Source organism: Miniopterus schreibersii, assembly GCF_964146895.1.
Source record: "Miniopterus schreibersii genome assembly, chromosome: 13".
Lineage (NCBI taxonomy): Eukaryota > Metazoa > Chordata > Mammalia > Chiroptera > Miniopteridae > Miniopterus > Miniopterus schreibersii.
In genome coordinates, this window is record NC_138113.1 from 39,984,070 (window position 1) to 40,006,497 (window position 22,428).

At 54.3% G+C, this 22,428-nt stretch overlaps 1 protein-coding gene across 22 annotated transcripts in view; it reads left to right on the plus strand.

Moving 5' to 3' along the window:
• DYSF (dysferlin) overlaps window positions 1-22,428 on the plus strand; it is a 192,066-nt gene that overhangs the window by 90,746 nt on the left and 78,892 nt on the right. For all 22 annotated transcript variants that reach the window (XM_081156856.1, XM_081156863.1, XM_081156854.1 and 19 more), the window contains 8 exons: window positions 435-590; window positions 4,068-4,199; window positions 4,286-4,452; window positions 5,292-5,406; window positions 5,696-5,801; window positions 6,050-6,192; window positions 8,175-8,348; window positions 22,028-22,121. In XM_081156856.1, the coding sequence (XP_081012982.1) occupies window positions 435-590; window positions 4,068-4,199; window positions 4,286-4,452; window positions 5,292-5,406; window positions 5,696-5,801; window positions 6,050-6,192; window positions 8,175-8,348; window positions 22,028-22,121 (1,087 nt within the window). The remainder of the gene's footprint in view (window positions 1-434; window positions 591-4,067; window positions 4,200-4,285; window positions 4,453-5,291; window positions 5,407-5,695; window positions 5,802-6,049; window positions 6,193-8,174; window positions 8,349-22,027; window positions 22,122-22,428) is intronic.

A 22,428-nucleotide genomic window follows, 5' to 3' on the forward strand; every position in this document is an offset into this window, starting at 1 on the left:
TGGGGCCAGTTATCTTGAATGTCATGTCACCTTCTGGGTTAGATGAAGTCCTCCCATGTCTATGCTTGGAGCATCCATCTGCCCAGTGTGTGGGGTGGGGGTGGGGGGCGGAATCTAAGAACTTAAGCCCTGGGCTCCAGGAAGGAGTATCTTTTCCCAGAAAATGTGAACTCAGCTCAGTGATTTTTGGCAGGCTTCTCGTGTGAGCCTGGGACAGCCTCACGCCCTGTCCTGGGGACTCCTGGCTGCTGAAGGCAGAGGTGCCCAGCCCAACCTGGGAGGTCAAGGAGGTGGCTAGGGTGGGCAGCTGAGGGATGGAAGCCAGAGGAGAGACCTGTGTGGCCCCTGACCCAGGGTGGTCAGCTCATGGTGGGCTGTGAGGTGTGGGCCCAGGCATGTCACTGTCCCCACCCTGACTGCGACCTTCTCTCCAGCCCCAGAACAGCCTGCCGGACATCGTGATCTGGATGCTGCAGGGAGACAAGCGAGTGGCGTACCAGCGGGTGCCCGCCCATGAGGTCCTCTTCTCCCGGCGGGGCGCCAACTACTGTGGCAAGAATTGCGGGAAGTTGCAGACAATCTTTCTCAAAGTGGGTTCTTTTCCCTCAAGTCATGATCATACTTTCTCAGCCCGAAGCCTGTCCCCCTCCCCTTCTGTTTCCCCTCCGGCTCTCTATCTGCCTCTTAGTCCTTAGACTTCTGCTCTTGGAAAGGGAAGAGGGCTTTAGATAAAACTACTACCCTTCTCCTCTCTCTCACAGAGTTCCCTAGACCCCATTCACTAGTCCAGAAAGTTAGCAGTGAGAGCCAAAGGCGCTGACCCCGAGGCTGCGCTTGCCCTCCCGGCAGGCCCCTGTAGGGATCCTCAGCCCTCAGCCCCACCCTCAGCCTCTAAGGGCCCTGGCACAGATCTGCCTCCACACCCTGCCTGAGTGCCTTCCACTCCAGCTGGAGCCTCGCTCGGGTTCTCGGACCTCCCTGTGGGAAGGCTGGGGTCTGGGCACTAGGTGTACCCATGGCTCTGCTCACCGGAGAGCTGGGAGCAAGTACCCTGCCCCCAGTCTCACCATCCCGACCTCTCCCTATTTCTCCTCCTCTAACACCCATCCTTGCTCCCTGTCCACCTTGTCTTAGGGGACTGACTAGCCTTGGGGTAGGGTGACAGGGTAGTGAGGGAGTACCTGGGGACTCTGTCCTCTTTCTGGGTTCATGTGGGGACATAGAGCCAAGGCTGCTTTCATCTGGGTACCAAGGCCTGGTGGTCAGGGCACAATTTGGGGAAATCCCTCCTCTTGCCATGGCTGCCCTGGCCCAAGGGGAGGGTCTGTGTTTGGACGGCTGTCATTGAAGCTGTCCTGCTAGAGGAGAAGTGGCATTGGGAAGCAGGCTGACCCCCTACCACTTACCATTGATTCCTAATGGTGCTGTTGGCATTATAAGTCCCTCGCTTTAACCTTCCCCTTCCCTGTGTCTCTCCTCCCACAACAACAGGACCAACTTCCACCTCAGCTCTTCCAAGTCATTGTTGAGTAACCTTAGCCTCAAACCTCTGAGTGGCTGTTGGTCAACCCATGCACACATTGGCCAGTCATTCTTGTCACTGCCTGGGGTGGGTAGAGAGGACTGGTTTCAATGGCACAGTGTGAGTGGACAGGTCGCAGGGCTGGCTGGCATCCTGTGTGGCCTTAGGCAGATTGCCTGAGCTCTCTGAACTGTTGGCTGTCTTTTCACCTATAAAATGAAGTTCAGGCTATCTACTTCATAGGTTTTGAGAACTGAATTAGGTAACACAGGTTATGGGACTTGCTGGAACTAGGTGGTCAATGAATGTTAGTTTCTCTTCCCTCTTTTCCCCTTTTCCTTGGGAGCTCCCTTGCTCCCCGGGGAGAGGAGGCTCCACTAGCTCCATGACTGGAGGTCAACCCAGTCAGGGATGAGCAGATATCTGCATGTGGGGTAACTGATATTTCAGATGAAAGGTCAGTTTTGCCTAGAAAGAGGGTGGGAGGTGTGTCAGGCAGTGGGTTGCCCCTCCCACCTGCACACATGCTACTCAGGGCACGTTTCCCTTGTGATCTTTTCTCCGACCTAAGGGAGCTCCTCACCTGTAGGACAGAAAGGACAGGAAGTCAAGGAGCTGCCACATCCGAGTGAGGTTACCCAGGGAAGGCTGTCTGGCTAGAGTGGAGGTGGGGCTGCAGGGGGGTGCCTGGTGGACATGCTCCAACGGGTGAGCTCTGGGCTCTGACCTCTCGGCCCTGCAGCCTTGGGGAAATGCAAACTGAAAAATTTCCCTGGTTCCAAGAAAAAAAAAAAAAAAGATATAGAATTGTTTCTAGAAGTCTTCCCCACTGAGTTTATGAGCCCCGCCAGTAGCTCCTGAGCAAGCTCTACAAAAATGTTGGCAGCAAGCGGAGACCAAGAAAACATTGGTGTTTCTTAACTTAAACCAAAGTTGGAAAAAATGAGCACCAGCAGAGAGGGAGAGGAGCCCCAAACTAGACATTTCTTTATTTGCTGTTGCTATTTTGGGTCCGGCAGGCTGGCCCCGTCTGGGGGAGGGCAGGGAAGAGACTGGGGGTGGAGGGGGAAGGGGGGTCAGGCATTCCTGCCATCTCCCTGGGGCTGGTGGTTTGGAGGGGAAAAGGCTGCTAACCACCCCAGGGGAGAGGACAGCTGAAGAGAACAGGCATGGGGAGGTTTCCAGTGGGGGTGACACTCGGGGTCACGAACTCCTCTAGGCTTCATTGAGGATGAACCAAAAGCAGAGAGGCTGGGTGAAGGGTGAGACCGTCCTTGCCTTGGAATGACATCCCTTCCCGAGCCTCTTACCTGGATGGGGCTCTCTCCCCAGGCCTCCAGGCCTCCTCTTTCAGTGGAGACCCCTTGCTGCGGCCTCTCTCTCTTCTTCTCAACCCATCAAAACCACTTTCTTGTCTCATTCTGCTCCCTGTCTCAGAGGAGGTACCCCTCCCAGCTTGTGCACATGAAGCCCAGGTACTTGGTATGTTACTTCCTCTAAGGGACAATGTGTTTTTCCACGAGTGAGGGACTTCTGCTCCTCAGGCCACATCTGACCCTTGATTTCAATCAAACGGTGAAGTAGTTGGGAGAATAAATTTTCTATGTTGGGTTGTTGCGGTTATTTCATTTTGGCAGAACTTCTGAAAGTTTCAGGCTGAAAAGACCAATGAATAGTGGTTAGCATACTGATACGCACTTGAAAGGGTAGGGGTGTCAGATGACACACTAACCTCCAGCCAGTAAACCCCCAGAAAAACAAACAAACAAACAAACAAACAAACTCAACCGTAAATGAAGTCAGAGGCTTTAACCTGTTCACCTTCCAGACCTGGATCATTGGATCTCCTTTACAGACATGTTCTAGAACTGCATTCTCCGATATGTGGCTATTTAATTAAAATGAAATAAGCCCTGGCAGGGTGGCTCAGTTGCTTGGAGCATCATCCCCAACACTAAAAGGTTTTGGGTTCGATTCCTGGTCAGGGTACATACCTGGGTTGTGGGTTCGATCCCCAGGCTGGGGGCATACTGGGGGCAACCGATCATTGTTTCTCGCTCACATCCACATTTCTCTCTCTCTCAAATCAATAAAAACATGTCCTTGGGTGAGGAATAGAAAAAATGAAATAAAATGAAAAATTTTAGTTTTTCAGTCACACTAGCTACATTTTAAGTGATCAGTTGCCACCTGGGGCTAGTGGCTACCATATCGGACCATGTAGATATAAATCATTAACATTGTAGCAGAACATTCCGCTGGACACTGCTTTCTAGAAGAGGACAGAAATGACGATGTGGTGGGAGAGGAGAGAATGGGGAATCCTGGTCTCTGCAGAGAGCACATAGGTGGGGGTGATGCAGCCTTCTCCTTCGAAGGGAAGGAATATTGGCAGGTGAGGAGAAGGTGTTGGAATCACACACACCCTTTCCATGAAATTCTGATAAGTCCTTCAACAGGGCACACATGTGATGGGGTGTCAGGCTGGTATGTCCACACCTGAAGGCCCCCTCAAGTTGGGTTTCTGTCCTTCTCTGGCACCTAGTACCCCATGGAGGATGTGCCCAGAGTCCGGATGCCAGTGCAGATACGGGTGAAGCTCTGGTTCGGGCTCTCCGTGGATGAGAAGGAGTTCAACCAGTTTGCTGAGGGCAAGCTCTCCGTCTTTGCTGAAACTGTGAGTGCCTGCTGGCCTGCCCTGTGCTCCCTCATCCCCCGCGCTGCCACTGGGCCCCCCTCACTTCTCTGTTGCTTGCTCTCCAGTATGAGAACCAGACCAAGCTGGCCCTGGTCGGGAACTGGGGCACAACAGGCCTTACCTACCCCAAGTTTTCTGATGTCACGGGCAAGATCAAGCTACCCAAGGACAGCTTCCGCCCCTCGGCTGGCTGGGCCTGGGCTGGAGATTGGTTCGTGTGTCCAGAGAAGACGTGAGTGGTGGGCAGGGGGGGCTTGGGGACTCGTCTGCCTCAGCCCTTTTTCTGCCTCTGCCTTATTCATCCTTCTGCCTACTCCCACCAGCTGTGCCTTGGTCTTAGGGACCCCCACCTGAACTCTCCCAGAACTGGGGACTCACTAGGCAGCATTCCTCTCTGGAAGGGCTCTAACAATCAGAAGGTTCTTTATTATGGAACCAAGGTTGGCTTCCATCAGACTTTGCATCTGACTTTGCTTCTGTTGGTTGCAGCCTCTCCTCCAAGACACCCCAGAAAGCTGCTTCCTCCTCCCTGTGGGAGCGCTTCTCATGCCTGAGGTCCTTTCTTTTTCAGTGTTTCTCAGAACAGCATCATCCTTCTCCAGCTCACTGATACCTCTGCTTCGCTCTCCTCTCTTTTCCAGCTTGGCTGACATTCAACAACTGTTTTTTTTTAAACTTCAAAAACATTGAAGTATAATTTATATTATAGTTAGATACTCAGATATTAAGTATACAGCTTGATAAAATTTTCCATTTCTACAATTATCTACTGAGCCTCAGTTGCCCCCAGGCTTAGGTGTCTTCAGTTGGTCTTCCCTTTTCTTTATTTGTCTTGGGTGGCGATGCATTCTACTGTCTGTGTGCGTCTCTAGGTCTTCCCCGGTCTCCCTTCTTTCTCTCCCCTTGGCCCTGACCCCTCCTCACTCTCTCCCCTCTGTCTGTCGTATTGTAGGTTGGGGTGAGGCTGATGCAGGAAGGTTGGCCCAGGCCTGGGGCTGCTCTGCTGAGGTTGTGGATGGGTGGGGATGGGGAGCCTCTTCAGCAGAGGCACTGACTGTCCCTTGCTCACAGCCTGCTCTATGACACTGATGCGGGCCACCTGAGCTTCGTGGAGGAAGTGTTTGAGAACCAGACCCGGCTCCCTGGAGGCCAGTGGATCTACATGAGTGACAACTACACAGATGTGGTAAGGGGTACTCCAGGGCCAGGTGGGCTCTGCTCTTTTGGAGTTCTGTAAATTTGGGCCCAGAAGGGACCTGTGACTCAAAGAAGGGTGAGGCATTTTCTCCCTTGCTCCCACGCCCCCAGCCTCTATGCTTCGGTTACCAGAGGGACAGTATGAGGTCCAGCTTGGGTAGGACCCTGATCCTGAGTCACACCTGGGACTTTGAGAGTGTATGTTGTCAGGTTGCATCTTTCCAGCCTCCCTGATCAAGCCTGTCCCTTCTCATGCCTGTCTGTCCTGTGTTGCCCAGAATGGGGAGAAGGTGCTTCCCAAGGATGACATCGAGTGCCCACTGGGCTGGAAGTGGGAAGATGAAGAGTGGTCCACAGACCTCAATCGGGCCGTTGATGAGCAAGGTGGGTGGCCCATGGAGCCCCAAGGTGTGCTGGTGAGGACAGCTGAGTGCAGGGCCCCTTAGCCTGGGACACTGGCCTTCACTGGGCTGCTTCATCTGGGCACTTCCTGGGTTAGCCCTCACTTCAAGCTACAGACTAGGAGTTGGCGGCTGCTTGTGAGTCTGTGAGCAGACCCCGGGTGAAGAGAGAGCCTCTGGAGGGATGGAGAGTGGCTGGGCAATGAGTGATGGGTGCCCCCCCCCCCCCAGGCTGGGAGTATAGTATCACCATCCCTCCGGACCGGAAGCCGAGGCACTGGGTCCCTGCTGAGAAGATGTACTACACACATCGTCGGCGGCGCTGGGTCCGCCTGCGCAGGAGGGACCTCAGCCAGATGGAAGCTCTGAAGAAGGTGAGCCCAGTGGGTGGTGGGTGGGGGTGAGATCCTGTTGAGGGAAGGCACGCTGGGAACACGTGCATACTTGTGTGCACAGACACACAGAGGTGTACACAGGACATGTACAAGGTACATGAGCTCACTCGAGATGCTCACAGATCACACTGAGTACATGCACATATCACGCCTAGCACACAGATACACACAGATCACAAGTAACACACATATCACACTGGATACATGCACATATCATACCTAACACACATAATATCACACCCAACACTCACACGGAGCACACCCAACACATACACAGATGCAAGCAGATCACACCCAGCTCACACCCAGATCATGTTCAGCACATGCACAGATGCTCACAGACAGAACACCTTCAGATGCACATGACTATGCCAGGGGGGCGCACTGGCAGTTAACACAGACCTGGGAGGTGCAAAGACATACCTAGAATATGTCTGGGCCTGGGTGTCCTAGAGGCCAAGTTGAGACAGGGATTTGCTACCTTTGTTTACTGAGGCAGTGCTCTCAGGAGTGCCAGGAGCAAGGACATGGTCTCAGGCAATCAGCCTTGGCCTGAGCCGTGGCTTGGGGAGGGCACACCCTGGAGCACCACAGAATCAGCCTCCCTTGGAGGCAAGGGGGCTGGGGTTTGCACCTCTTAGCCACCAGTCATTGGCTGAGGACTGCTAAGGGTGGGCTGGGGCATGTACCCTCCCCAGGGAGCCTGCTCCTTTCAGCATGGGCTCTTCCTGGGAGAAAGAGGCCACTGGAACTGGTGGCCGCCCAACTTTCCTGGCAGCTTGTGGTGGGTGCACTGCGTGAGTGCATTGCCTGATAAAGGGGCCTGGGTGGGCTTCATCACCATTCATCAGAGAACGTGTACACAGCTGTGCCAACATGCCCACAGCTGTGCACAGATCCCCATGGGACACAGGAAAGTGCAGAGCGAGCATGTGTGAACACACGCAGTGCACGCAGCTGTTCCCAGAGTCCCACAGATGCCCGTGTCCACACAGCCTCAGAGACCACTTCCCCTGGGGCCTCTTGTCTGTGTACTTCTTTCCCAAGTACACATTGAATTTTACCTCAAGAACCAGGTCTCCCCCAGTCCAGGAGTAGCCTTTGGCAGGACCCCTGTCCCTTCCTCTCCCTTTGGGCACAAAGCGTCTTGAGATGGATGTCACTGGGTCCAGGGAAAGGCAAGGCTCTTGGGCAATAAGCTGTTCATGGTTCCATGAAGGAGACAGACTTCACTCTCTGTGAAGGGGACCCCAGGGACAGAGGTGAAGCCTTGCCAAGCAGCGTGCCTCATATCCTCACCACCGGTGTCCCTCCTAGACAAGGAAGAAGCTGGCCTCTAAGACTGGCAGTGGTCATTGAGCTCATGGCCCAGATCTGAGGCAGTGCCTGAGAACAGTCCAAGATCACTCTTTCTGGGGAGCTGGGGAGGAAGGGGTTTCCAGGCCCCCCTCTAGGCTCTGTAAAGGGAAGAGCTGGAGGTCCCTCCATGGCTGACCTAGGCCCAGCCTCAGGTAAAAAGCTGGGGCTGGGAAATGAAATCTTCCTTTTGCCTCTGAATTGCAGACCCACTTCCATTTTTATAAGGTGGGATGTGACGGAGAAAAAGGAAATGACAAGACAACCTTGGATTCATGAAATCCACCCCAAATCCAAACAAACCAACCTGAAGCCCAGTCATCACCACTTCAGTCTACCTTCCGTTTCTGGCTCCTCAGTTGTCCCCACAGCCTAGGGAGTGTCTTCCTCTCCTGACATTCTGACCCAGAGCACTTGTCACTGTAGAAGCTGCTCAGAGCATCCCCCCACTCCAGGCAGTCCTCCCAGGTTTTCCCATCTGGAGGGTGCTGGTGTGAGGTGGCTGGGGAATTGTGGAGGGCAAGAAGGGCACAGCTGGAGCTGAGCTCAGGACTATCTGCAAACCCTCCAGCAGCCTCTGAGTTTGCTCTGCTCTCCCCTCGCAGCATAGGCAGGCGGAGGCAGAGGGCGAGGGCTGGGAGTATGCCTCGCTCTTTGGCTGGAAGTTTCACCTGGAGTACCGCAAGACAGACGCCTTCCGTCGCCGCCGCTGGCGCCGCCGCATGGAGCCGCTGGAGAAGACAGGACCTGCAGCTGTGTTTGCCCTTGAGGGGGCCCTGGTATGTCCCTGTGCCCACCGGGCCTAGGTGGGGTGGGGTGCGGCTTGGGTTCCCAGGGCTGTTCAGGGCCGATGCAGAGGAGGCAGGGGCCCCAGGATAGAACTTTGGACAGAACATAGACCAGGTACTGTGGCTTCAGTTCCTCAGGGTTGCATGTGGAGAAAGTGGACACTAGGCTCAGTGCCCTCTTACAATAAAACTGTTCCCGTTTGCGCACCAGAAGCCCCGCTGCAGCTTTGTATAGTCAAGATGGGAGCAGGGGGAGAGGGCCTTGGCTCTCTCATGCTCGGACTTGTGCCTACAGCCATGGAACCCCATTCTTCTTGAAGAGGCTGACATAGGATAGACTGGGGAGGTGTTGGCCTAGCCCATGGGAGTAGCCAGAGAGGTCATGACCCCTGAATGTCCTTGGTTGGACATGAGTTCTCCTGGGACAGAGACCGTTGATTGCATGGCATCCCCAGGAATTTTGGGAGGGATGTGCCTCTGAAACTGAGCCCTAGGCCGGCTGTCCTGCCCCAGTGTGCACTTTCTGGAGCCAGTGGAACTGGGGTCAGCTCAAGGTTATCCAGGGTCTGCACAGTGGGTTCCCTCAAAGAGATGAGCAGGTCCTGCCTGGACAGTCTGAGTGGGGACATTCGGGTAGGATATGGTCTGTTCCCTGCTCCATTGGTCTGGGGGTTCCTGGAGGTGGAGTGAGATGCCCAGGATGAGACCCCCCCCTCTGAAATCCAGCTACAACTGCCCACCCTTTGGGGAGGGGGCTTTGGGTTGTAACCCTGGGAGCGGGTCCTACCAGCTGTGCTGGATGATGGAATCTGAACGTGTTCATGTGGAGCATCTGGTGTGTGCATGTGTACGAGTGAGTATTTGGTTGGGGTGAGGAGCTGTGGGTCTTAGCCCTGGGTCAAGGCTGGGTACCCATATGTGGGGCAGCACAGCTGCAAGGGCTGGGGAGTCCACTGTGACTCTGTGTCTTGTCAGAATGGGCCTGGCTCAGGCACAGGGCAGGGCCTGGCAGTGGTCTTGTGGCTCTAGCTAGGGGGTCAGGACATAGACTGTGGCAGACCTAAGCATCAGGGCAAGGTCTGAGGAGGCTGGGCAGCACCCTAAGGAACCAGGACTTTTTTCATCAGGTGGAGACTCAACTCAAATTCCTAAAGAGAGCAGAGAGTTTTCAGGGCTCAGGTTGCTGGTAAGAGCCCATGAGGTGAATGAGGCATCAGGCTTGGCAGGAAATGGGTTCTCACATGTCCCGAGGACTGTGTTTCTGATTTGATCTCCTGTCTGGTCTGTTCTCACCCTGGTTCCCTTCACGTGGTAGCAAAGATGGCACCTGTGACAAAGGCTGATGTCATCTTTAGAGCCAGCAAAGCTCTACTGGATAAAATAGCTCGCCTCCCAGGATTCTGTTTTCCTCACAGCTGGAGACTCTGAGGAGAGGAGAATGCCACGTTCTTGGTGGCTCCAGTAGCAGTCCTGTGTGTGTAAGGAACAGTATGTTCTGATTGACCATCCTGGGCCAAGTGCCTTTTCTGTGGTTGACAGAACCAGTAGGTTGGGGAGAGGAAAAGAAAACCCCAAACAGTGCTGGGCAAAGGGCTACAGATTATGACCATGGGACTCTATTCAGTGAGCACTGGGGAGCCAGTGTGGGCTGCTGAGCAGAATTTGCTGGTCAGAGTTGGGCTTTAGGGCCAGTAATCAAGTAGCCATGGAGGATGGTTGGAAGGAGAGCCTCCCATCAGGAGACCATCAAGAGTCTTGATTAGAGACCTAGGACCAGGTGACCATGTGGGATGGGAGCTGTGGGACCAGAGTGGAAGGAAGTGGAGTGGCAGGGCTTGGAGAGAAAAGTGTCAAGTGGGCCTCAGAGGATCCACTGGGTGGACAATGGGGTGACTCCCATCACCAGGCAACGGGGCGGGGTGGACCTGGGGCGGGGTGGACCTGAGGCAACGATGAGTTCACGGCTGGCCCTGGCAAGTCTGACACACACGGTGAATTGCTGTGTGGGAAAGACGGATGTGGCGGCTGCCTGCCAGGCGGCCCGGGGCAGGGAGACCAGGGGCATGGGGCCAAGTGTCAGCTGTGAGGTAGGTGGTAGGGCCAGGAGGAGAGAGTACACAAGGCCAGAGGTGCTTGAAGGTGCATGGGTGGAAGCGTGCGCGGGCTCTGGGGCTGCCAGAACCTGGAGGAGGGAGATGAGCAGGGCTGGGGGCCTCACTGCCGAGCCCCCATGGCTTGGTGACTGGGAGAATGAAGCGGGGCATTTCCCAGAAACAGAGGAACTGATTTGTTTATTATTTCTGTGGGAGAAAATGTCATGAGGGAGCACTGAAGTCAAATGTCAAGTCAGCAGAACTGAGATGGTGATAGATGGTGAGACCGATGAGACTTGCCTGCGGTATATGGAAGGAACCAACACAGTGAAACCATCTGAGTCTGGGGCACTTGGTGACTTAGAGAACCGGGCAGACAGGAATGGAGGGCTGCATCCACAACCTGTAGTTGGAGGAGTACAGAGTTTTGGCTAGTGTTTAGGCGTGGCCGGCGTTGGGGCAGGGCCATGGGCCCGTTTGACAGGAACCATCTGACCACTCTGCACTCGAGTGAATCCAACCTCTATCTGCACCAACACACACACAAGCATAAAGACCCATATGTACACACATGCACACATGCATACATGCACACACCCCTTCCATGGTCATCTTTACATGCTTCCTTCCAGGACCAAGGCCAGCCTGGGTTCCCATCCCTGAGCTTGCTGTTCATCCCGGGATATACCGATGCCTGGCAAGGCACAGGGCAAAAGTCCACTCTGCATCATGCAGGCAGACAGTTGGGTTTTCTGGGTGCCAGGACCCAGCACCTGTCCCGGGTGCTGGTCTCTGCCGACTGGCCACCAATGCCTGTGGATTCACGTGGCAGGAGCATGTGGGAAGGGTGAGGCTTCTGAGTGGTGAAGGTTTGGTTCCATTTCTTCTTTCTAGCTGTGGACTGGGCCTTTATCCCTTTAGTGACTGTTATCTCATCAGAAAGTCACTGCATCCTAGGGCTGTTGTAAGAGTTAGGGACATGATGCATGTAAAGAAGTGCTTCTCAGCCCTAAGGAACCCAGGAGCCATCAGGGGATCATGTTAAAACCACACTCTCCATTCAATGTCTGGGTGGGGTCCGAGGGTCTCCATTTCTAACAAGCTTCTGGGTGATGCGATGGTGCTGGTCCAAGGACCACCTTTGGGTACCGAGGATGTAAAATGCACAGTGTGTCATGAAGGTGAGAGAGGTGGTCACACTGCTACCCCCCACTTGGGTGCCTATCTGAGTCCATTTTTGGCTGAAGTTGTGTGGCCAGGGTCCTGGAGAGGGAGGCAGGGAAAGATGACTTGTTCTCCCTGCTCCTTGGTGGGAAAGCATGTTCTTTACTTCCAATGCTCCCTGGGCCTGCTGGTGGAGGCCTGACCCATGGGGAATGCCTGTCTGATTAGGAATAGAGGCATTCACATGTAAACGTGAATAAACCCACTAGAAGTTGCATCTTTGAAGTGCAAGGGTGCCGAATAAGGGTCACTCCAGAGCCACAGGGTCTAATGAGGGAGGCTTTTTGGAGGGGGACATTGGGAGGCAGAGCCTAAAGGAGTCCAGGGAGGGACTGCGGGTGGTGGCCAGGTGGCCTTCCTGGTAATCTGACATTTCTGGGTGTCTGGGCCCAGGGACTGAGCCTGTGGCGCCCCCTTGCCTACTACCACCCCTCCCTGGGCCCACGTGTTCACCGGCAAGCTGGGCTCACTTGCCAGCTCCCCTCCTGAAGACGTCTCGCTGGAAGGCAGGCTCTGTCTGCTCATTAGCACGGGTAGCCTTTCCCTGAAACCTTCTGCTGGGGCCAAGCCTGGCTCCCTCCACGGAGCAGGAGGCCCTGGCTCCGTCTGCTAATCGTCTGCTGTCTCCATCGTGAGCATTATTTTATTTTCGTATTATTCTTTTTCCAGCTAATATCCTGGCATTCCCAAAGACACCGGGTTTCATAATCTCCCTGGCGTTCCCAGGGAACTGGGAAGCGGAGCACAAAGCTGCTATTATAGCGCGTTCCATCCAGCCTCCCTCTCCTTGCCCCACACCCCTTGCTGCCGCCACCACGGGCTCCCACCCAGTCACCCCCTCCTGACGCCACCGGCCTCTCTGGGAACTCTGGTGACGGCTGCCGGGATGAGCTCACAGAATCCATCCTGTCGCCCTTGCCCTGGGCCTGCCCTCCCCATACAAAGATTTTTCCAAAGCCCTGTCTCTGAGCTTGGCCCTGAGTGTCAGGAAGGGTTTTCTGAGATGCCTGATCCTGGGCAGGGAGGGAAGGAGATAGAGACTCGGCAATTTGTTCTCATAGCCTCGGAGTTTTTAAAGCTGGAAGGGACTTTCACGTTCGAAAGGCGCTCTCCACCTGGCTTCGGAGCTCCCGGAGCCTCTTGAAATTGGATGCGAAGTTGTGTGTGTGTGTGTGTGTGATCTTTGTATGCACACGTGTCTGATGTGTGAGCACATGTGTGATGTGTGTGCACACGAAATGTGTGCAATGTGCATTTATGTGTGTGATACATGTGTACACATGTGTGCAGTGTGTATAATGTGTGTGCAGTGGGCACGTATGTGTCTGCAATGGGAAATTCTGGTGGAAGGTCCATGGTTTTCTTCAATTCTAAAGGGAATCAGGATCCCAAAGAGGATAGGAAATACTAAAGCCCATCTTACCATGCACCAAAGACCAGGCTGAGAGCTCCTATGCATCATTCCATTCTAGTCTCACAGTGACCCCAGAAGGCTGGATTCTATTATTATGCCCATTTTATAGGTGGGGAGACTGAGGTTCAGAACCACATTGTCCAACATGGTAGTCACTAGCTGTATGAGGCTTAGATTTACATTTAAAAGAATTAAAATAAGAAAATTCAGTTCCCCAGTAACACCAGCCACATTTCTAGGGCTCAGTAGCCACACCTGGCGATCACATGGGACAGTGCTGCTCTAGAACACCTCTGAGCCCCTATGTTACCCCAGAAGAAAGTGAGGCCTGAGAAGGGGTTTGCCCAGCAGCACAGCAAGTCAGTCTGGAACCAAGGCCAGAACAGCCACTCTTCTGCCCTCTCTCCCTGGGATCTCCCCACTCTTCTTTGGGCATTATGTCCTTGAGTGGTGTCCTAGGGAGGGCGGTGGCACCTGGCTAGAGCCCTTGGCTGTGGGCATCAGCCTCTCATAGCCAGGTACCTTGTCCTTCCTGGAGCAGGAGGGGGCTAGTACCAAGGCCCCTTCCTGGGAAGCCTCGAAGTGGTTGGAAGGGGCCTGAGTCCACACCTGAAGTGGAGAGGACTTACAGAGACAGGCATTCCAAGCCCCAGCCAGGGGTCAGGGAAGGGGAGCTGGGAGCCAGAAGTGCTGGGAGGGAGGTCAGGGAGAGGCTGGTGCCTGAAAGGAGTAATTTGAGATTTGAACTGTCTGAAAAGAACGAGAGATGTGAGTGGGGAGAGGAGGGGCCATCTCTGGACCTGGATGGAGCCCTACTGTGCACCCAGCACCTAGGTATGGTTCCCAGAGCGGTGCTTTGAGCAAGGGCAGCACCTGAGAGGTGAGAGGGGTTCGCCTCGTTAAGTAACCAAGGCTCATGGACGGATCTACTCGTCCTGGGAGGTGGCTCCAGGTGTCCCTGCATTCTGTTTCTTGAATATGCTTATTGAGCACCTGTTCTGTACTTGGCATTGTGCTAGCAGGGCAGCTTAAAGGCTGGCTGCCCTCTCAAGCAGGGCCTCCCTGCCCCTCCTGCTCCCTCACATAGAAAACATTTGGGCAATTCCTCTAACTGTGCACAACCTGGGTCAGTCTAGCTTGAGGTTTGGATATGATGTCTGAAGGGCCCAACTATGTATCTGTGTATCTGGGACAAAGTGCCAGCTTGTGAATGTGTGTGTAACAGCCAAGTGGACATGCTGGGTACCCCCATGTAAGTCATTGTACATGCATGAGGGTCTGCATCCACTGTTCCTAGGATGACCTTATAATTCATTATCTGGTCTGGGACACTATTTAGAACCATGCTGGAAAACGGCGAGGGTCATTCCTGGCAAATTGGGACATACAGTTATTCTTATTACTGAGGCGCTCTGTCGTGGGCTAGAACCTGCTAGAGCGTACTCTGCAACCTCCACAGGCAAAGACGTGGAAACCATAGGGGGACACGCACACACATGACGCCAGCCCACACGTGGCATCGTGGATTCTCCAGGTTTCCTGATTCCACTCCTTGTCCCCAGGGTCCTGCCGGGAGTTTTGCAAGGAGTTTAGCAGCTGCTTCCAAGCCTTGGCTCCAGCTGTAAATTAAATGGGGTTGCACCCTCAGCTGCTATTCCACTTAAGGTTGCGATCAGCCCAAAGTAGGAAGGGAGGTCTGTGTGTTCCTGAGTTCCCTCTTTTAAAGGGTTCTCCTCCTATGGCCTAGCCTGCTGGCCTGTGTGGGGCTTCCCTAGAAACTGAGGCCAGGGCAGCCGGGGCAGTGACGTGGGTCCTGGGCTCCCCAAGGTCCTCCTGACTTGGCGCTTGGCCCTATCCTGCCTCAGAGCCCTGCTCAGGTGCTGAGCTCTGTGAAGGAGGAGCTGGAAAGAGCCCTAAGGGGTGCTGGGAGATCCCTGGCTCTGCCAGCTAATTTGCTGTGCCACCCTAGGATCCCAGTTTTCTCACTTATCAGATGGGGGTGATAACAGCATAACAAAATAATCTCCCCCTTATAGATCAGGGCTCAGCAAGCCCGTAGCCCACAGGCCAAGTCCGGCCCTGGACCTGTTCGTGGACATAGGGCTTTACTGGCACAGCCACGCTCACTTGTGGGTGCGCTCTCTCTGGCTGCTGTCCCTCTGCAGGGCAGCCAAATAGTTGCAAAGGAGACCACATGGCCTTCAAAGGCCAAAGTATTTCCTCTCTGGCCCTTTATGGACAAGTTTGCCAGCTGCTCTAGAGCACATACTATGTGTCAAGCATTGCCCTCTTCCCTGTTCCTCTATTATCTCACTTAACTCTCCCAGTGATCCTGAGATGAGTTTTATTAGTACTCCCATTTTACTGTTAAGCAAACAGGTGCAGAGAAGACAAGTGATAATTACTCTAGCTGTGCTTTCCTCACATGAGAATTGGGGACAATCTTACAGATAGTGATGGGGCTGTGCAGTTTGTAGCACCCTACCCTACACCACCATGTTGCTCTTTGGATGTCCCAGCAAAGACCACAGCGAAGAAGAGCTCCTGGCAGGTCACTCTAGGGCTGTGCAGGTCAGTGTTTAATAACGGGCTCTCGGGCCCGGCCGGGCGTGGCTCAGCGGTTGAGCATCGACCTAGGATCCAGGCGATTGGGGTTCGATTCCTGGTCAGGGCACATGCCCGGGTTTCGGGCTCGATTTCCAGTCGGGGGTGTGCAGGAGGCAGCCAATCAATGACTCTCTCATCATTGATGTTTCTTTTTCTCTCCCTCTCTTTTCCTCTCTCTGAAATCAATAAAGATGTATTAAAAAAAAAAAAAAAATGGGCTCTCAGAAAACAAATCCAGACAACAAATTCAGCCTGGTTCATAGCATTTGCTGATTCCCATGGTGTAAATATCTCTGCTGTGGCTTATTCCATGCTGGCAATGTGACATCATGAACGTGGAGATGGGAAGAGATGGGCAGTGGCACATGGTACTATACACCCCACAGATATACTAGACACAGCCTTAGGAGGAAGACAACAGTAAAAGCCTGTAAAATAATTAGGAAGCGATGAGTTTGGGTATTTATCATCTTTGTTTTTTGAATTAATTTCTGTAATTATAAATGTATGTGATTTAATGTTTACAAAGGGCCGTGTTTAACAACCGCCTTTCGAAATGGCTGAAAATTTAATGATCTGTTCTCATGAGCCATGTGTCGGCTCCAGCTCTGCGGGTGGGGTCCTGATCTTGTTTACATAAGAAAAGAGATGGGGGCCCTCCAGTAGTAGCTCCCTTCCCAACAGCTCTGTCACCTGTGTTCTTTGGGTCCATCATGCATAGGAACTGAGTTCTCCCCATAAAGCAAGGAGGGCAGCTGACCTGCCATACCCACCTGCTTGACTGTGCTGGGGAAGGGGGTGCCCTGGTGGGCCCCTAGGATACCTCTGAGGCTCTGTTGTTTCCTTCCTGACCACCGTGGGTGTGGCTGCTGTGGCTCTGTCCCCTGCCTGCTCAGCCTGGGAACCCCACTGCTCAGCCTGTGTCCTTGTGCTGCATCCACCTCTGCTCTTGCCCCTTCTGTCCTGCCTCCACTTTATAGATCCTGAACCTGACCATAGGCCTCGTACCAGGTAATGAACCATTACCAGAGGGAGGAGGTGTGTGTACTTGTGACAAATGATGTGTGGTGCAGAAGGAATCTCAGATAAGCTAGTGGTCTTTGCTGGTCTTTGGGTCTTATTCAGGCCAGTCGAGGAGTCCCTTTCATAGAAACTGCTTATTTCCCTAGAACCTGCCCATCTTCTCCCAGTGTGGTGGCTACACAGAGGTCCTGGGGCAGAGCCATCAGCAGACTAAAGTGGGCTTGGCTGCTGGCTCTGGGGACCCCTGGGGGAGCCCCATGGCATCTGGGAGGGAGAGTGTTCCTCATCCTTCTAAGCTTAGGCTGCCCCAGAGAGCCATGGCTGCCAGCTGGGCAGCAGCAGTTGGAGGCCACCCAGTCCCCTGGGCGAGCAGCAGGATCCCTTACACAGCTAGCCCAAGACAGAGTGCGTGGCCGCAGACCGCGTGGCTGCCAGCCCCAGCCTGGGAGTCTCATTGCCATGAGCTATGGAGGCAGGAATGTGACTGTGGGAAACCCAATGCCCTGGGCCTGGCCCTGGGGCCAAGGAACAGTTTGTGTGTGCAGTGGGAGTGAAGGTCGGGTGGGTGGAAAAGGCGCATCAGTCACCCCTGCAGCCTGGCTCTCCCAGGGCTCCGAAGGAGAACAGAGGAAGCCAGCCCCCTCTCTCCTGGCTGTGCCTCCCCCTCCCCAACTCCCCCCTCTAGCCAAGCCTTTCCCCTGAGCTCAGAGGTGGGCCCCCAGCATGTTGCTGCTCTTCTGGTTCTAGCCCCCTTCCTCTTGCCTTCCCTCCAGGGAGCCTTCCTAAATGGGACCTCCCAAGGGCCCATCTCATTCATGTCACCCCACAGATGGCCCTATCCTGGGGTGCGGTAAGTCTACATCACTTGTCCTTTCTGTGGTGGTGTCAGGCCCCCAGCATCCTGAGGGTAGGAGGGTGCTGTCTGATGCACGTTTTCCTGTCCCTTCCCCTGGGACCTTAGACCCGAGTGTTGTGCTCCTGGCTTAGGGTGGGGAATGCTGAAGATTCACGTGATAAGTCTTCAATGGATACTTACTAAGTGCCAGATGCTGAGCTGGGTGCAGGGGATAGAGGAGTGCCCATGCCTTGCCTGTACACTTGGAGAGATGGATGCAGAAGAGAAGCCAGGAGGGGCTGGTAGGGGACACTGATGCAGGAAGGCAGCCAGGGAGTTGTCCAGGCCCCAGCGATTACTGAGCCGAAGGAAGAGCTCAAGTTAACTCACCGGGGAGGACATTCCAGGTGGAGAGAGTGCTCCGTGCAAAGGTCCTGTGGAAGAAGGAAGGCAAGGGACTCCAAATTTAGTTAAACTGACACCATTAGTACCACTTGCTGAGTGCCAGGTACCTGCCAAGGGCAGCGGGTGCCTTTCATTTAGTTTTCACCAGTGGTTCTCAACTGTAGGAAATTTCTATTCCCCAGCCCATCCCCCAGGGGACATTTGACAATGTCTGGTGGGTTTTGGGTGGTTACAACCGAGAGGTGGGGAGATGCTATGGCCATCTATGGGATAGAGGCCTTGAATGCTGCTAAACATTCAGCAATGCACAACACAGCCCCCGCAACAAATAATTATCTGACCCCAAATATGCATAGTGCCAAGGTTGAAAATACCTACATTTTTAATAGTCCTGCTCACTGGGTGTTACCACGATTGCCACTTTACAATGAGGGACCTGAGTCTCAGGAACTGAACTTCCCTGTGGCACCCCAGCTACTCTTCCCTGACCCACACTGTGAGTTCCAGGCAAGTTCTGACTCCTGGAGACTCAATTCAGAGGCTCTGGCTAGGCTGGGAGGGAGGGCTGGCATCCCCTCCACTCCTGGGACCTGAAGGGGATGCATTGAGAGCTCAGGTCCCTCTGGGAGGGTTAGAAGATGGAATTCTGCCCTGGATGGGAAGCAAGGTAGTGGCAGGGCCCAGGGTAGTGGGCATCCTGCAGCCCACCTCCTGGTTCTCTCTGCTTCTTTCCAGCAAGCCCCGTCTGTCTGTGAGCTAGGGGCAGACGGGAAGGAGGAGGCAGGTCCACACTTGGGTGGCAGATGGGGGTGGGGGTGACATAGGGCCCTGTGGAGTGGCAGGGCGGGGTGCTGGCTGGGGGCCTTGACTGTGGGCCCCTCCTCTGGAGGCAGGACAGATGGGAGACCCCTGGCAACATGAGGAGCATTCCTGAAGGAGACACTGGCTTCTCCCTCTGAAGAATGGTCATTCTCAGTGCCAGTGCCTGCTGTGTGCCAGGCACTGAGCTAGGCCTAAAATACCTGGCCCCAGCCTTTGTGGAAATCCTAGGGAGGGGTACACCTTTACTGATCATAGGCGGCGGCCCTGCCCTTGGACGGAGACCCAGAGAGTGCTGCCAAAGCCCCAGACAGAGGCCTTTGGTGGGAGTGGTGCTGATGGGAGGCCACTAGGGTGGCCCTCTAGAGGAGGTGTGAGGTGAGTGAGGATGTGCACTGGCAGTGATCCGCAAGCAGGGAGGTCCCTGTAGGCACCTGGAGGGAGAGAAAGAATTCTAGGGCTGTGAGAGGCAGAGGGGCCTTGCTCCTTGCACTCACCTCAGCTACTTACCTTTGTGTGTGTGTGGGGCACATATATATTGCCAGAATGAAGTGAAGGGGCTACAGAGTCCTGGGCCTTCCACCCCACCCCAAACCGAACCTTTCTCTCCCTCCACCAAAGAGCACTGAGCTGCATGTGCTACGCGTTGTTGCACCCGGGGGCTGGCCAAGCCATTTCCAGCGTCCTGATCTGCTTTCCTTGGCGTGCCTGCACCTCACGCCTGGGGTGGCCTGCTAGGCCCCCCAGGTCCAGCCCTATGTGCGCCTCACAGACCCCGAAACTGGGAGCCATTAGCTGCTGGACTTGGTGCGTGTTCTGGCGGGATGCCAGTGCACAGCCAGGCCAGACGCCACTCCTGGTGGGAACACAGGATGCCTGGGGGCCACACCTGCCTGGGAGGGAGGGTTCAGGCATGGTGGCCTTTGGGCCTTTCTGTAGTAGCCTTCCCTGTCTGTAGTAATGATACCCCTCCCTCTTATCCTGCTCGTGTGTGTGTGTGTGTGTGTGTGTGTGTGTGTGTGTGTGTATGTGTGTGTTGAGAGACTGATTGACTGATTCTGCTTTCTGCCCAGGGCTGAGGCTCCTGAAATGCCCACTTTTCCAGCTCCTGGAATTATTTTGAACATGTATGGGTTATTTGAACACCAACCCTGGGCACAATTGCTAACTTCATAGTTTATGACTTAATCCTCCCCGTCCTGCCTGTGCCGCCTTTCTCTTATCAGATCATCGATGACAAACATTTATTGAGCATTTATTATGTGCCAAGTGGTATGCTAAGAACAAGATATAAATAATCTCCTTAATAATCACAGCAACTCTGAGACAGATACTGTAGAATTATCCCAAATTTACAGAGACTGGTTCAGAGTGGTTAAGCAACCTGCCCAAAGTCACACAGCCAGTAAATGGCAGAGCGAGAATTGGAACCCAAGTAATCTGCTTCTGGATCTTGTGTTAAAGTTGTGGCCAAAGGAAGGGGATCATTCATTGCCTCTCCCTGTTGGAGAGGGGTTGTCCTGTGCTGGGAGCCAGGTCCTGCCCAGTTGTACTAGAACCTGGGTGAGTCCCCTAGGAGAGCAGATGAACATGTCTTTCCCGTGCATGTTTTATGGGACCCTTTTGGGGGGAGGGAGCAGAGGAAGACTGCTCTACCATTAGGATGCATTTCTTTGTTGACCCAGAGTGACCAGGATAGGACTGGGACAGTCGATGGCACTTCTGGCTAGAGAACAGCATGAGCTTGGGATGGGAGCAGGTATGAGTCTGGGCCATCTTTGAAGGGTGTGGCCTGCCTGAAGCTGAGGACTTGGTTTGAGGAAAGTAAGCCCTGGTGTTGGATGGGAAAGATGGGGCAGGTTGAAGGTCTGACCAGAACTCTTCAGGTAGTGAGAGCCACCAAAAGATTTGTGCTGGAGAGCCAAATGGTGACTGTGGGTAATGCCGCTGGTTCTGGCTGTGTGTTCGGGCAGATCAGAAGTGGGAAGTCCAGCATCCAGGGAGGCTTCCTGGAAAAAGGGGTCTGGGGGTAGGCCCTGAGGGTGGGTGTGGTTTGGAGAGGAGGGGCACAGAAGGGGCAGCATACTTTGTATTTAGAGGCTCTTGGGGACTGGGTAGCTCCAGGGCCATTTGGGAGAGGCTGAGATTCTTGGAAAATGCTTGCCGCCAGGTGGGAGTCTGGGCTGCTCAGCAGAATGGCCCTGGGAAGTTGCCATTCTGGGTGGGCCTGGGAAGGATGAACAGGCCATCGAAGGCGAGGCCAGGGTTCCCTTTCAAGGGTATGTGTGCTTGTGTTTGGGAAGAGGAATTGGGCAAGGAATGGAGCAGGTGTGGGAGAGGGGAGAGGGACTTGGAGAAATCTGAGGAACAGCAGAGGGAGTGGACAGCATGGCAGTGCTGCCCAGCTCTCCCCAGCCCCTCTGCTGGCAGAGGAAGCCTGGTGGGCCTGGTGTCATAGAAAGCCAAGTCTGGGAGGCTGGGCTGGGGTGCTACTGGAGCATTCCCTATTCTTGTATGGGCCCTGGTCCCTATTGGGTTTCTAAGACCCCCAAACTGTACAGGACCCCAGTGAGGGGCAGCAGTGTGGTAGAGGTGGCAATGGGGGCACTGGTGCATCAGGGAGGTGGGAATCTGGTCCAGGGGAGGTGGTTGATGGCCCAGTGGTTAGAGACCAGTGCTAGTGAGGATGAGAGTAGGGGAGCTTTAAGCACAGACTGCTTTCTGAGCCTGAGTGTAGACCTACACTGCCTCTTGCTCCTGTCCCTGCCTCTGGCCTCAGCCTGAGCCTGGGGACCCACCTCAGTGCCTTTGTGTCTCTGGCAACAGCGCTTTCCCCAAACATCCAGGGTGGACCTAGATGCTACACGGGGTCCTTCAGACTATGGTTTTTCTGAACTCATCCCAGTGGGCAGATCACCCCTGGATTCCCCTGCAGATCCTCTTCAAGTCATTCATTTTATCAAACTCCAACCTCTTGGACTGGGACAACTCAAACTTCCACTTTGGCTTGTCTTGTCTCCACTAGAGAGGGAGGAAAATTTCCCTGTGGACTTGACATCGGAGTCTGTGGACTGTAGGCAAGGATGAGCTGCCCCAGGGTGAAGGTAGAGGCTGATGGTTCAGCTCTCAGCAGCCGAGGAGTATTGTCTAGAGGTCTCTCCTGACCTGGGGACCGGACTGTCTGGGTTGGTCTCCCTGTCACCCTCAGGGTTGGGGTCAGAATCTGTCGTAACCAGCTCTGCGTCTCCAGGGTGGTGTGGTGGATGACAGGAGTGAAGATTCCATGTCCGTGTCCACCTTGAGCTTTGGCGTGAACAGACCCACAATTTCCTGCATCTTCGACTGTAAGTGATCCTTCCAGGTGTCTATAAGGTGATGAGGATGGGTGTGTGATCTTTTGCTTCTTTGTATGGGGCTGTATGGTCAGGTGTATATGTGGGGCTGTGGGGAACTGAGTCTGTGTGCTTTTTGATGAGTCAGTGTCTTTTGGCATGTGTGTATGCGTGTGCACCCACGCTCACACGCCCGTCTATGTATGGTGTGTGTGCGTCACCTCTAAGCTTTAAATCGGGCATTCAAGGTCTCGTGCATTCTGGCTTGTCCCATAATCCATTTGGCCTCTCCCCCTTCTTGTCCTCCTCTGACCCCCTC